The 16145-nt window shown below is 47.1% G+C and overlaps 1 protein-coding gene across 3 annotated transcripts in view; it reads left to right on the top strand.

Annotated features, from left to right (window-relative positions):
• The first annotated feature begins 1465 nt into the window (after positions 1-1465).
• LOC110487903 (F-box/LRR-repeat protein 2) overlaps positions 1466-16145 on the top strand; it is a 32151-nt gene continuing 17471 nt past the window's right edge. Inside the window, exons 1-3 of one of the 3 annotated variants that reach the window (XM_036970880.1) lie at positions 1466-2268; positions 11002-11063; positions 13409-13463. In XM_036970880.1, the coding sequence (XP_036826775.1) occupies positions 2239-2268; positions 11002-11063; positions 13409-13463 (147 nt within the window). In that variant the 5' untranslated portion in view covers positions 1466-2238. The remainder of the gene's footprint in view (positions 2269-11001; positions 11064-13408; positions 13464-16145) is intronic. The other 2 variants (XM_036970879.1, XM_036970878.1) reach the window with 2 other exon arrangements.

The following is a 16145-nucleotide window of genomic DNA, read 5'->3' as shown; positions in this document are numbered from 1 at the left end:
GTTTAAGGAATCTGCCAGATCAGAGGCAGTAGGGATGCCCAGGGATGTTCTCTTGATAAATGCGTGAATTGGGCCATTTTCCTGCCCGGCTAAGCATTCAAAATGTAACTAGTACTTTTGGGTGTCAGGGAAAATGTATGGAGTAAAAAGTATATTATTTTCTTTAGGAATGTAGTGAAATAAAAGTAAAAAGTTGTACAAAATATAAATAGTAAAGTACAGATACCCCCCAAAAATGACTTAAGTAGTACTTTACACCACTGGTGGTACACTAGGAACGGGGCAGAGAGACTGGTGTGACCGTGGTACACTAGGAACGGGGCAGAGAGACTGGTGTGACCGTAGTACACTAGGAACGGGGCAGAGAGACTGGTGTGACCGTGGTACACTAGGAACGGGGCAGAGAGACTGGTGTGACCGTGGTACACTAGGAACGGGGCAGAGAGACTGGTGTGACCGTAGTACACTAGGAACGGGGCAGAGAGACTGGTGTGACCGTGGTACACTAGGAACGGGGCAGAGAGACTGGTGTGACCGTGGTACACTAGGAACAGGGCAGAGAGACTGGTGTGACCGTGGTACACTAGGAACGGGGCAGAGAGACTGGTGTGACCGTAGTACACTAGGAACGGGGCAGAGAGACTGGTGTGACCGTGGTACACTAGGAACAGGGCAGAGAGACTGGTGTGACCGTGGTACACTAGGAATGGGGCAGAGAGACTGGTGTGACCGTAGTACACTAGGAACGGGGCAGAGAGACTGGTGTGACCGTGGTACACTAGGAACGGGGCAGAGAGACTGGTGTGACCGTGGTACACTAGGAACGGGGCAGAGAGACTGGTGTGACCATGGTACACTAGGAACGGGGCAGAGAGACTGGTGTGACCGTGGTACACTAGAAACGGGGCAGAGAGACTGGTGTGACCGTGGTACACTAGAAACGGGGCAGAGAGACTGGTGTGACCGTCGTACACTAGGAATGAGGCAGATGGACTGGTGTGACTGTCGTACACTAGGAATGAGGCAGATGGACTGGTGTGACCTTCTTACACTAGGAACGGGGCAGATGGACTGGTGTGACTGTCGTACACTAGGAACGAGGCTGGGGTCACTCCTAGAACAATACACACACAAACACACTGCCTATTAGGCCTAATAACCTAAACTGTCACACTGCTTGTAAAAAGTAGGCTACAGTAAAGTAATAGTTTGTAGCAGTATAAATGCGCCCTCTAGAGACGCTTTGGGAACAGGCTCAGATGACTCAGTTTAGTACTTTTGTAAGAGATACTCAACTCCCTCTTACATCCGTCTTCAACCATTTGGTATAGCTATTATACTCGTCACGTTGTTGTATACTTCTCATCACGTTTCATTCGATTAAATAGATTAGGCCTGCTACGCATGTACCTATCGTGAGATTAACGCATAACATGTATAAAAAGACATGGAATTAACTCGAATGTGTGGTTTTGTGTAAAGGAGATTTTAAACGAAAATAATGATGGAGCGGTTTCTCTGTAATAAACAGCAAACTCTTGGCGATATATTCGGTGGTTCCTGTATACCAGTCAGTGTTTTTCGGATTCAGAACCGGTCAGTGCCCCTGTGACAGTTCGGTGACCCACCTCGCCGTTAACGAACCGGGAGATATTTCGGTGTCGCGTTGCTGAACTTCTCCAACGCAAACTCACTATCAAAACAAATCCGACACACGTGCTTTTCCCGCAGAAAAGACGTCACCGCCACAGCCCTCCCCTTCCATGTCCACCGTAGAAAACACATACTAGAATAACAGAAGAAACTGATCAAATGTTTTTGGATCACGTTTTTCAAACATGTTAACGTTTCAACCCGCTCGAGCAGGAGGGGGGTTATTGAGACCAGCTGATTCGCGCTGCGAGCTGTCTGAGAGGCGGAAGTGAAGTCACCAGGAGCGCGTCCATGTTATTATTGTTATTTTGGTAGCTGGCAGTGTGATGAGACGGACTGGAGAGCCGTCGGGCTCAAAGACTAGGTTATTGCTCTTCCAGGCCGCCCCGGACTAAGCAGCAATCCCGGAGAAAGAAGCCCTGTTGCCGGCAAGGGAGAGCACCCAGTCCAAGCTCCTCTCCCACCAGCAGCCCTTCGAACGACACAGGCTACAAAAACAATACGGTATCCGACAAACCTAACGCTAGCCCCAGACGTGTTGTGTACGGTAACACCCTCCGCAGTACGGTAACACCCTCCGCAGATATGAACGGAATCACCAAGGGCAGGTTTGAGGTAAGAGCTGCAGAAACGGGACAGGAGTGTGTATGTAAACGGCCATGAACGGTAGTAGATTTTCGGTATGGTGTTTGTGCGTGCACTGTTTGAATTGTACATGCTGGAGGGAGCTGGGGCTTTGTTGGTTAAGGGTAATACGAAATCCTGTTATTGTCCAGACGGACGCACAATCGGACTGCTGCAACACCGAGCTCAGTCTGTGGTACAGGAGCGACAGATAGGGCTGAGGTTGGTTGCCATAGTAGGGCTGAGGTTGGTTGCCATAGTAGGGCTGAGGTTGGTTACCATAGTAGGGCTGAGGTTGGTTACCATAGTAGGGCTGAGGTTGGTTACCATAGTAGGGCTGAGGTTGGTTGCCATAGTAGGGCTGAGGTTGGTTGCCATAGTAGGGCTGAGGTTGGTTGCCATAGTATGGCTGAGGTTGGTTGCCATAGTATGGCTGAGGTTGGTTGCCATAGTATGGCTGAGGTTGGTTGCCATAGTATGGCTGAGGTTGGTTGCCATAGTATGGCTGAGGTTGGTTGCCATAGTATGGCTGAGGTTGGTTGCCATAGCATGGCTGAGGTTGGTTGCCATAGTAGGGCTGAGGTTGGTTGCCATAGTAGGGCTGAGGTTGGTTGCCATAGTAGGGCTGAGGTTGGTTGCCATAGTAGGGCTGAGGTTGGTTGCCATAGTAGGGCTGAGGTTGGTTGCCATAGTAGGGCTATGCCCGGGTAAACAAACAACATGGGGTATAGGGATGAGGCTGGGACCAGGGTATAAGGGGATTGATAGGCTGGAGTATAGGTGGTGGGCTGTAGCGAGAGAGAGAGTGGGCTGGGGCTATAGGGAAGGGACTGAGGTTGGTTTGGGCTATATATTTTTTTATTTTAACCTTTTATTTACCCAGGCAAGTCAGTTAAGAACAAATTCTTATTTACAGTGATGGCCTACCGGGGAACAGTGTTCCGTGTTCAGGGGCAGATCTACAGATCTTTACCTTGCCAGCTCGGGGATTCGATCTGGCAACCTTCTGGTTGGCCCAACGTTCTAACCACTAGGCTACCTGCCGACCCCGCCCAATAGGGGTGAGGCCGAGACGATTTAACCTAGAGACTTGAATTTGTTTATAGCCCACATAGGCAACTACTCTAAAGCTAACTGCCCTACAAAAGTCAGTGTTATTCAGTGTCGTATGTAAGTCGTCTCCCACCTCTCTCTGTCGGTAACAGACTCGTTGGGTTGGTCACGCTGTAGAACGGTCACTGTCATGCGTCGCGGCAACATACATGTTATATAGGCACCAGGCTCCTATCTCCTGAAACTGGGAACCAGCCTGCTCGAGCTCAGACCGGAGGGTGCACAACATACAGACCTTTGCAAGTAGAAATGTCAAAACTAGAGCTAACATGATTCCTCGCTTAACAAAGTTAGGCTGTGTCTGTTCTACATAATAGGGATTGTGCCTTACTGAACACATTAGGTAGGGTAGCATGTGATCTGTAATGGTTATCTTGCAGTGTGTGTGTGTGTGTGTGTGTTTCAGGCCCGGCTCCAGGATGAAATCATTATTATCGCTTTAGAGCCCCTAAACAAACAAAGTAGACTGGTCCTACTACTGTTCAAATGTACAAAAATCTATCTGGAATGTTTCATATAATAAAAAGAAAGGTATGTGCCCCACTACGACATACCAACACAGATCAGCTGACAGGAAGAGCAACCACTAGGCTGTCACATATTCTTACAGGCTTCATAGTTTAAACTTCAATACTTAGAACTATAGGCTAGATTTCTGTAGAATGTGTGACGCTCTGCGATTGAGCGTAACCTACATTAAGCCAAGCCGCCGCTTCTTCGGCTGCGCACTATTTTCTGTGGGAGAGTTTCGGAAAAGCGAACTAAATCAAACTAAGTGCGGGTATTCATAGCTGATGTGAACTTTCCTACATGACAGGAGACAATTTTTAATCTGGGGCAAATAAGAGTAAACACCTATTCAGATAGTAACACACGCTATAGAGAGCAGGGAGGGGGGCGAAAAAGTAGGCTGTGTCGTTTTTTATATAGTATTTGACATCAGTTTTACAGTAGCCCATCACGCAACGACTGTGTGTAATGTAAATGAATGATAAGAGTGAACGTTTGCCTACTTCTTTTTAGTAGACTGGACACGGTATTGGTCCTAAACTACTACGACATACAACACATACAAAGATGTAGGCCTACCTGAAATGCAGCCATATACACAACTGTCATTTCGTACACAAGAAAGCATGTGACGTTGAAGAGAAGCCCCACGAAGACTGGTAGCCTAAAACAGCACACAGCGTAACCATGGATTCAGGACCGCCGGTGAGCGCGATGAAAGGATGATACTTTCAGCACCACCGAAGTGGACAATGGGAGCACCACCCCAGGGGCTCGCCTCGGAGCACAACCAATAGGCTACATTGGTCATTGTCCCTATACCAATAAAATAATGCAAAGCTGGATATCTATCAATAGCAATTAGACCCCAAAAGCAAGTCACAGAAATCTAACATGCATTGAAGTAAAAAGCAAAGGCCTAATGTAAAAAGCATTACATTACATTTAAAAAATCTTCCAAACAACCAGGCTTACATGAGGGAAGAACAATGAATGAATAATTCTGTTGTGGCGGCCAGGGACATAAAGGCTGCAGCTTACCATTGTAGAAGAGTCTCCACCAGTTAACTATTTCCTTTGGTAAATCGCGATGACGTTTTCCTCACCGCGGCATCCAAAGTGCTAAAAAACAGTAACGCTACAACCCCATCTCGTTTCCATCATCATGCTGACCCCACTGTGCTTTAAACTACATACTATTGCAGAGTTTCTCATGAGTCTGTCGCCTGCTTGAAGCTGGTGTGGTCCTGCCTTTCTGGCATGCCTCCCAAAGCTTTTCCAATTCAGCATCACATCGCAGTTTTTCTACATACTGAGGACAAGCTTGACAGCGGTGTGCAGATCAGTAGCTTCTGATTGCAGGAACTTGTTAGGAGGGTCGAAGAGCCTCAGGATTGTGTGAGTCATTGTTAGCAATAAACTTAAAGCTAGGCTCTGTCACTGCTTTCAATAAAGCCTATGGCCCCAAGTCTGACATCTGTGCCATATGCACAAGTCGATTTGATTTCCCCCGAGCATCTCTGATGTTGTCACTTGATTTCAAAATGACTGACACCATGGCCAGTCCATCAAGAAGTCTTCTTCAGTTTCTCCCCAGTGTATAGTGCAGCCACCATGGGGTTTTCTAAAGTCATCGTACAGAGAGCTACACACGTTGAACAAGTCCTCTATCGCCTCCTCAGATGACATAGCTGCACCACAACCAACTGCAGACGCTACAAAAGGCCCGCTTTTCTCACACTGAAAATGTGTCTGAGGTAACGCTGGCTCCTCATCACCGTGGTGGTCAGGTGGCTGAGGTAACGTTGGCTCCTCATCACCGTGGTGGTCAGGTGTCTGAGGTAACGCTGGCTCCTCATCACCGTGGTGGTCAGGTGGCTGAGGTAACGTTGACTCCTCATCACCGAGGTGGTCAGGTGGCTGAGGTAACGCTGGCTCCTCATCACCGAGGTGGTCAGGTGGCTGAGGTAACGCTGGCTCCTCATCACCGAGGTGGCCAGGTGGCTGAGGTAACGCTGGCTCCTCATCACCGAGGTGGTCAGGTGGCTGAGGTAACGCTGGCTCCTCATCACCGTGGTGGTCAGGTGGCTGAGGTAACGCTGGCTCCTCATCACCGAGGTGGCTGAGGTAACGTTGGCTCCTCATCACCGAGGTGGTCAGGTGGCTGAGGTAACGCTGTCTCCTCATCACCGTGGTGGTCAGGTGGCTGAGGTAACGCTGTCTCCTCATCACCGTGGTGGTCAGGTGGCTGAGGTAACGCTGGCTCCTCATCACCGAGGTGGCTAGGTGGCTGAGGTAACGCTGGCTCCTCATCACCGTGGTGGTCAGGTGGCTGAGGTAACGTTGACTCCTCATCACCGAGGTGGCCAGGTGGCTGAGGTAACGTTGGCTCCTCATCACCGAGGTGGCTGAGGTAACATTGGCTCCTCATCACCCAGGTGGCTGAGGTAACGTTGGCTCCTCATCACCGAGGTGGCTGAGGTAACGTTGGCTCCTCATCACCGTGGTGGTCAGGTGGCTGAGGTAACGCTGGCTCCTCATCACCGTGGTGGTCAGGTGGCTGGGGTAACACTGGCTCCTCATCACCGTGGTGGTCAGGTGGCTGAGGTAACGCTGGCTCCTCATCACCGAGGTGGCCAGGTGGCTGAGGTAACGCTGGCTCCTCATCACCGAGGTGGTCAGGTGGCTGAGGTAACGCTGGCTCCTCATCACCGAGGTGGTCAGGTGGCTGAGGTAACGCTGGCTCCTCATCACCGTGGTGGTCAGGTGGCTGAGGTAACGCTGGCTCCTCATCACCGTGGTGGTCAGGTGGCTGAGGTAACGCTGTCTCCTCATCACCGTGGTGGTCAGGTGGCTGAGGTAACGCTGGCTCCTCATCACCGAGGTGGTCAGGTGGCTGAGGTAACGCTGGCTCCTCATCACCGAGGTGGTCAGGTGGCTGAGGTAACGCTGGCTCCTCATCACCGAGGTGGTCAGGTGGCTGAGGTAACGCTGGCTCCTCATCACCGAGGTGGTCAGGTGGCTGAGGTAACGCTGTCTCCTCATCACCGAGGTGGTCAGGTGGCTGAGGTAACGCTGGCTCCTCATCACCGAGGTGGTCAGGTGGCTGAGGTAACGCTGGCTCCTCATCACCGAGGTGGTCAGGTGGCTGAGGTAACGCTGGCTCCTCATCACCGAGGTGGTCAGGTGGCTGAGGTAACGCTGGCTCCTCATCACCGAGGTGGTCAGGTGGCTGAGGTAACGCTGGCTCCTCATCACCGAGGTGGTCAGGTGGCTGAGGTAACGCTGGCTCCTCATCACCGAGGTGGTCAGGTGGCTGAGGTAACGCTGGCTCCTCATCACCGAGGTGGTCAGGTGGCTGAGGTAACGCTGGCTCCTCATCACCAAGGTGGTCAGGTGGCTGAGGTAACGCTGGCTCCTCATCACCGTGGTGGTCAGGTGGCTGAGGTAACGCTGGCTCCTCATCACCGAGGTGGTCAGGTGGCTGAGGTAACGCTGGCTCCTCATCACCGAGGTGGTCAGGTGGCTGAGGTAACGCTGGCTCCTCATCACCGAGGTGGTCAGGTGGCTGAGGTAACGCTGGCTCCTCATCACCGTGGTGGTCAGGTGGCTGAGGTAACGCTGGCTCCTCATCACCGAGGTGGTCAGGTGGCTGAGGTAACGTTGACTCCTCATCACCAAGGTGGTCAGGTGGCTGAGGTAACGCTGGCTCCTCATCACCGAGGTGGTCAGGTGGCTGAGGTAACGCTGGCTCCTCATCACCGAGGTGGTCAGGTGGCTGAGGTAACGCTGGCTCCTCATCACCGAGGTGGTCAGGTGGCTGAGGTAACGCTGGCTCCTCATCACCGAGGTGGTCAGGTGGCTGAGGTAACGCTGGCTCCTCATCACCGAGGTGGTCAGGTGGCTGAGGTAACGCTGGCTCCTCATCACTGTGGTGGTCAGGTGGCTGAGGTAACGCTGGCTCCTCATCACCGAGGTGGTCAGGTGGCTGAGGTAACGCTGGCTCCTCATCACCGAGGTGGTCAGGTGGCTGAGGTAACGCTGGCTCCTCATCACTGTGGTGGTCAGGTGGCTGAGGTAACGCTGGCTCCTCATCACCGAGGTGGTCAGGTGGCTGAGGTAACGCTGGCTCCTCATCACTGTGGTGGTCAGGTTGCTGAGGTAATGCTGGCTCCTCATCACCGAGGTGGTCAGGTGGCTGAGGTAACGCTGGCTCCTCATCACCGAGGTGGTCAGGTGGCTGAGGTAACGCTGGCTCCTCATCACCGAGGTGGTCAGGTGGCTGAGGTAACGCTGGCTCCTCATCACCGAGGTGGTCAGGTGGCTGAGGTAACGCTGGCTCCTCATCACCGAGGTGGTCATGTGGCTGAGGTAACGTTGACTCCTCATCACCGAGGTGGTCATGTGGCTGAGGTAACGTTGACTCCTCATCACCGAGGTGGTCAGGTGGCTGAGGTAACGCTGGCTCCTCATCACCGAGGTGGTCAGGTGTCTGAGGTAACGCTGGCTCCTCATCACCGAGGTGGTCAGGTGGCTGAGGTAACGCTGGCTCCTCATCACCGTGGTGGTCAGGTGGCTGAGGTAACGTTGACTCCTCATCACCGAGGTGGTCAGGTGTCTGAGGTAACGTTGACTCCTCATCACCGAGGTGGTCAGGTGTCTGAGGTAACGCTGGCTCCTCATCACCGTGGTGGTCAGGTGGCTGAGGTAACGCTGGCTCCTCATCACCGAGGTGGTCAGGTGTCTGAGGTAACGCTGGCGAAATAGTAATTAATATACCGTTTATGTTTATGCGGAAACAAAATGGGGGGGGGCACAAATTCTATCTGGGGGGGTCCATGCCCTGCTTTGCCACTCCGTAAAGGGGTGTGTGTGAGTACAGAGAGGGTTGCTGTGTGTGTTGCCATCACGGTGGATTTCCCAATTTTGCTGCAGACTAAGAACCTTAACTAAGGCCTCTTAGAACCAGGCTGGAAACCCAACCAGCCACTGCATGGATGAGAAACTCAACCAGCCACTGCATGGATGAGAAACTCAACCAGCCACTGCATGGATGAGAAACCCAACCCAGTCCAGTCAACATTCTCTAAGACCTAAACCTCAACTGTAGTTGTGTATAAAGGGTGTGACCATTCAACAAGTTCAGGAAGCTAAACTCCCAGGTATAACATTATATAGTCAATTATCATGGTCAAGTCATATTGACTAAGTTGTTGTGAAGATGGGGAGGTCTGTCTGTATAATAATATGTTCTGTGTTGACAAATCAACTACTAGTTGTTCGGTAAAATGGACTAGGTTAGAGGATATGGTCAAGTGCAGCAAGGAGAGACCTAGCAAAGCTGCAGCTGTCTCAAAACAGAGCAATGTGCCCTTTTAACTGCACATAGAGAACTAACTTCAACATGCCGGTATTTCCTGGTTGAGGGTTGACCTGAGATTAACTGCATAAATTCTTGTTTTTGTGAGAAATATTATTATTGAAATTTTCCAGATTGCCTGCATAATCAACTTACATATAACTGACAGACATACATACTAAAGGTCGACCGATTTATGATTTTTCAACGCGATACCGGTTATTGGAGGACCAAAAAAGACGTTACCGATTAATCGGCCAAATGTTAATTTTATTTGTAATAATGACAATTACAGCAATACTGAATGAACACTTATTTTAACTTAATATAATACATCAATAAAATCAATTTAGCCTCGTTTAAATAATGCAAAAACAAAGTGTTGGAGAAGAAAGTAAAAGTGCAATATATGCTATGTAAGAAAGCTAACGTTTCAGTTCCTTGCTCAGAACATGAGAACATATGAAAGCTGGTGGTTCCTTTTAACATGAGTCTTCAATATTCCCAGGTAAGAAGTTTTAGGTTGTAGTTATTATAGGAATTATAGGACTATTTCCCTCTATACCATTTGTATTTCATTAACCTTTGACTATTGGATGTTCTTATAGGCACTTTAGTATTGCCAGTGTAACAGTATAGCTTCAGTCCCTCTCCTCGCTCCTCCCTGGGCTCGAACCAGCAACACATCGACAACAGCCACCATCGAAGCAGCGTTACCCATGCAGAGCAAGGGGAAAAACCACCCCAAGGCTCAGTGCGAGTGAAGTTTGAAACACGCGCTAACTAGCTAGCCACCAGCCTCATCTCGGGAGTTGATAGGCTTGAAGTCATAAACAGCGCAATGCTTGATACACAGCGCAATGCTTAACTGCCTGAACGAGGCAGTTAACCCACCGTTCCTAGGCCGTCATTGAAAATAAGAATGTGTTCTAACTGACTTGCCTAGTTAAATAAAGGTATATAACATTTTTTGGGGGGGCAAATCGGCGCCCAAAAATACCTATTTCCGAATGTTATGAAAACTTGAAATCGGCCCTAATTAATCAGCCATTCCGATTAATCGGTCGACCTCTAATACATACCCCACCAGACATGCCACCAGGGGTCTCTTCACAGTCCCCAAATCCAGAACGAATTCAAGGCATTACATTTATTATACAAAGCCATGATCACATGAAAATTCCTTCCTTCTCAAATTACTCAAACAGCTAAATTTGCTTTAAAAAACAAAAAAACAAATGAAACACCTCACAACACAACGCCTCTCCCCTATTTGACCTATTTGTAATGTCTGTTAATGTTTTTAAAATTATGTAAATTGTAAAGTGTTTTTGTCTGTAATTTATTTTTCATTATATGTTGGACCCCAGGAAGACTTACTGTCACCATTGCAGTCAGCTAATGTAATGGGGATCCCAAAAAAATCTCTACTGTTCCTCTCTTCTGAGTCTTCACCAGTAAATTAGGCTACTCCCTCTCGTTAGCTTTCCTTCCTCTCTCGTTCCCATTCTCTCTCGGTAACGGTGTTCTATTGTGTTGCTAGGGGCTGTTTATGTAGCTGTAACTCTTAACATTCCTAAATCAATGTTTGGTGTCTCAGCGGACTCTCTATATCTCTCGTGTGTGTGTGTGTGTGTGTGTGTGTGTGCACAGGCCTGTGTGTGTGTGTGTCTGTGAGTTCTATTGGGTGCTTGTTACCAAGGTGACAGTGGCTCTGATGTGGATGTTGATTCTCTCTCTAGGTGTTTTCCAACAGCGATGAAGCTCCCATTAACAAGAAGCTTCCCAAGGAGCTGCTGCTCAGGTTAGTTACACACACACACACACACACACCTGAGTGCTCACCCCAGGGCTTAAAGTGTGAGGGTAACTTATTAAAAAAGGACACGGCTGGCCTCACTTAGCAGACTGTTGACCTTGAGTGGTTAATTGTGTGTGTGTGTGTCACCTTTTGAAATGTCTACTAGCTATGCGACCTACAGAGCATCATAACGTCCTACGGAGGCTGTACGTAACCCTACTAATCTGAGATCACTGTCTAAAACACACACACACACACACACACACACACACACACACACACACACACACACACACTGTCATAATGGTGTATATAGGTGGGTTCTGTCTGTCTGGAGTTCACACAGCTGGAGCTGAGCACTGCGGAATTTCCCACAGAGGCTATTTATAGCACAAACAACACACACAGAGCCTTCAGAAAGGGTTCACACCCCTAGACTTAGTCCACATGGACTAAGTGTGTGTATTAAATAGAGATGATGTGTCACTGACCTACACACAATACCCCCATAATGTCCAAGTGGAATTTTGTTTGTACAAAGTTTTTTTTTTTTACAAATGAATTCATTAAAAGCTGAAATGTCTTGAGTCAATAAGTGTTTAACACCTTTTTGTTATGGCTCTCCAAAATAAGTTAGAGTAGAAATGTGCTTAATAAATTGCGTGGAATAGTGTTTAACAGGACTTTTGAATGACTTACCTCATCTCTTTACCCCACACATACAGATAATTGTAAGGTCCCTCAGTCGAACAGTGAATTTCAAACATAGATTAGACCAGGGAGGTTTTCCAAATTTTACGTTTACTTTTAAATCGCTCTGGATAGGAGCGTCTGCTAAGTGATGTCAATGTTAACTGCCTTGCTCAATAGCAGAACGGCAGATTTTTTTTCACCTAGTCAGCTCGGGGATTTGAACAAGCGATCTTTCGGTTACTGGCCCAACACTCTGCACCGCTAGGTGACCTGCTATTGGCCTCATGGTGAAATCCCTTCCTCTCCGGCAACTGAGTTAGGTGTATAATGACCTCTGTGTATTGATACACCATCCAAAGTGCAATAACTTCACCATGCTCAAAGGGATATTCAATGTCTTGTTTATTTTCTTTTTACCCATCTACCAATAGGGGCGGCAGGGTAGCCTAGTGGTTAGAGCGTTGGACTAGTAACCGGAAGGTTGCAAGTTCAAACCCCCGAGCTGACTAGGTACAAATCTGTCGTTCTGCCCCTGAACAGGCAGTTAACCCACTGTTCCTAGGCCGTCATTGAAAATAAGAATTTGTTCTTAACTGACTTGCCTAGTTAAATAAAGGTAAAATAAAAAAGCGTTGGAAAACCTCCCTGGTCTAATCTGTGTTTGAAATTCACTGCTCAACTGAAGGACCACTACAATTATCTGTGTGGGGTACAGATGAGATGAGATGGTCATTTAAAATATGAAAAGCGGTACTCGGTTGATTGTTTCCCCAAACATATCACTTTGTATTCAGGACAAAAAGTTAATCTTGCAAACGACAAATGTGTTGTCGTTCCTTTTAACTGTCATTTAGGATAGTAACTACAATGTTGTTGATCCATCCTCAGTTTTCTCCTATCACAACTCTTAACTGTTTTAAAAGGGAAGGTAAAGAGTCAGTTGTACAACTGAATGCATTCAACTGAAATGTGTGTTCCTCATTTAACCCCAACCCCCTCTGAATCAGAAAGGTCCGGGAGGCTGTAATCGACGTCATCAGTGCCCGGGGAGCAGCAGTTGTTGTTGTTGTTGTTGTTTAGCTGTGTGGACCAGTATGGAGGGAATGAAGGATTCAATGTATTCACTCAACAGAAACACTCACAGCTGTAATCGCTCCCGAAGGGTGTGAATACTTATGTAAACGAGATTTCTGTATTCCATTTTCAATACATTTTCTAAACCATATTTTTACTTTGTCATTATGGGATATTGTGTGTCTCTTTAATACATGTTTAATTCAGGCTGTGATACAACAACATGTGGAATATGTCTAGGGGTAGGGGTATTTTTCTGAAGGTGCTGTCTAGAACACACAAACAGGATTGTGTGTGTGTGTGTGTCATGGAACCAAGTATGCATGATTAAAGTGTACAATGGCCTCTGCCACGCTCATCAGCCAGTCGTCAGAGACGATCGATCAACTCTTATCTGATTGGTCAGCTGCTCCACTGATCAATGATGTGTGTGTACATGACATGTGCTCTGTTACTTTGCCCCATCTGACCACGACCACACACACACACACACACACACACAGCATTTGTCTCTGTCCATGAGGGACTAATGGGACGGTTACCCCTGTTGGCTAATAGCTACATGCTTTCTCTCTCTGCAGAATCTTCTCCAACCTGGATGTGATCACATTGTGCAGGTGTGCCCAGGTGTCCAAGGTAAGGCACACCGATACAGGTATCATAACTACAGTGCCTTGCGAAAGTATTCGGCCCCCTTGAACTTTGCAACCTTTTGCCACATTTCAGGCTTCAAACATAAAGATATAAAACTGTATTTTTTTGTGAAGAATCAACAACAAGTGGGACACAATCATGAAGTGGAACGACATTTATTGGATATTTCAAACTTTTTTAACAAATCAAAAACTGAAAAATTTGGCGTGCAAAATTATTCAGCCCCCTTAAGTTAATACTTTGTAGCGCCACCTTTTGCTGCGATTACAGCTGTAAGTCGCTTGGGGTATGTCTCTATCAGTTTTGCACATCGAGAGACTGAATTTTTTTCCCATTCCTCCTTGCAAAACAGCTCGAGCTCAGTGAGGTTGGATGGAGAGCATTTGTGAACAGCAGTTTTCAGTTCTTTCCACAGATTCTCGATTGGATTCAGGTCTGGACTTGGTCTGGACTTGACTTGGCCATTCTAACACCTGGATATGTTTATTTTTGAACCATTCCATTGTAGATTTTGCTTTATGTTTTGGATCATTGTCTCGTTGGAAGACAAATCTCCGTCCCAGTCTCAGGTCTTTTGCAGACTCCATCAGGTTTTCTTCCAGAATGGTCCTGTATTTGGCTCCATCCATCTTCCCAACAATTTTAACCATCTTCCCTGTCCCTGCTGAAGAAAAGCAGGCCCAAACCATGATGCTGCCACCACCATGTTTGACAGTGGGGAGGGTGTGTTCAGCTGTGTTGCTTTTACGCCAAACATAACGTTTTGCATTGTTGCCAAAAAGTTCAATTTTGGTTTCATCTGACCAGAGCACCTTCTTCCACATGTTTGGTGTGTCTCCCAGGTGGCTTGTGGCAAACTTTAAACAACACTTTTTATAGATATCTTTAAGAAATGGCTTTCTTCTTGCCACTCTTCCATAAAGGCCAGATTTGTGCAATATACGACTGATTGTTGTCCTATGGACAGAGTCTCCCACCTCAGCTGTAGATCTCTGCAGTTCATCCAGAGTGATCATGGGCCTCTTGGCTGCATCTCTGATCAGTCTTCTCCTTGTATGAGCTGAAAGTTTAGAGGGACGGCCAGGTCTTGGTAGATTTGCAGTGGTCTGATACTCCTTCCATTTCAATATTATCGCTTGCACAGTGCTCCTTGGGATGTTTAAAGCTTGGGAAATCCTTTTGTATCCAAATCCGGCTTTAAACTTCTTCACAACAGTATCTCGGACCTGCCTGGTGTGTTCCTTGTTCTTCATGATGCTCTCTGCGCTTTTAACGGACCTCTGAGACTATCACAGTGCAGGTGCATTTATACGGAGACTTGATTACACACAGGTGGATTGTATTTATCATCATTAGTCATTTAGGTCAACATTGGATCATTCAGAGATCCTCACTGAACTTCTGGAGAGAGTTTGCTGCACTGAAAGTAAAGGGGCTGAATAATTTTGCACGCCCAATTTTTAAGCTTTTGATTTGTTAAAAAAGTTTGAAATATCCAATAAATGTCGTTCCACTTCATGATTGTGTCCCACTTGTTGTTGATTCTTCACAAAAAAATACAGTTGTATATCTTTGTTTGAAGCCTGAAATGTGGCAAAAGGTCGCAAAGTTCAAGGGGCCGAATACTTTCGCAAGGCACTGTACTCAATGTGATTTCAGTCAGTTGTCAAGGTTCCACATTGTGCTCAACTTTCCCTACTGAAATCAAATCTTATTTGTCACATGCTTTGTAAACAACAGGTGTAGAATAACTAAATGCTTACTCACGGCCCTTTCCAACAACACAGAGAGAAAAATAGAGAAAAAATATATATTTCCGGGAATAAATACACAATGAGTAATGATAACTAGGCAAAATACACGAGGTACCAGAATCGAGTCGATGTGCAGGGGTACGAGGTAATTGAGGTAGATATGTACATATAGGGAGGGGTAAAGTGACTAAACAGGATAGATAATAGACAGTAACAGCAGTATACTGTAGGTAGGGGTAAAGGATAGATAATAGACAGTAACAGCAGTATACTGTAGGTAGGGGTAAAGGATAGATAATAGACAGTAACAGCAGTATACTGTAGGTAGGGGTAAAGGATAGATAAGACAGTAACAACAGTATACTGTAGGTAGGGGTAAAGGATAGATAAGACAGTAACAGCAGTATACTGTAGGTAGGGGTAAAGGATAGATAATAGACAGTAACAGCAGTATACTGTAGGTAAGGGTAAAGGATAGATAAGACAGTAACAGCAGTATACTGTAGGTAGGGGTAAAGGATAGATCATAGACAGTAACAGCAGTATACTGTAGGTAGGGGTACAGGATAGATAGACAGTAACAGCAGTATACTGTAGGTAGGGGTAAAGGATAGATAATAGACAGTAACAGCAGTATACTGTAGGTAGGGGTAAAGGATAGATAATAGACAGTAACAGCAGTATACTGTAGGTAGGGGTAAAGGATAGATCATAGACAGTAACAGCAGTATACTGTAGGTAGGGGTAAAGGATAGATAATAGACAGTAACAGCAGTATACTGTAGGTAGGGGTAAAGGATAGATAATAGACAGTAACAGCAGTATACTGTAGGTAGGGGTAAAGGATAGATAATAGACAGTAACAGCAGTATACTGTAGGTAGGGGTAAAGGATAGATAATAGACAGTAA

Source organism: Oncorhynchus mykiss, chromosome 32 (genome assembly GCF_013265735.2).
Source record: "Oncorhynchus mykiss isolate Arlee chromosome 32, USDA_OmykA_1.1, whole genome shotgun sequence".
NCBI classification, from domain to species: Eukaryota; Metazoa; Chordata; class Actinopteri; order Salmoniformes; family Salmonidae; genus Oncorhynchus; species Oncorhynchus mykiss.
This window is presented reverse-complemented; position numbering and strand designations above follow the sequence as displayed.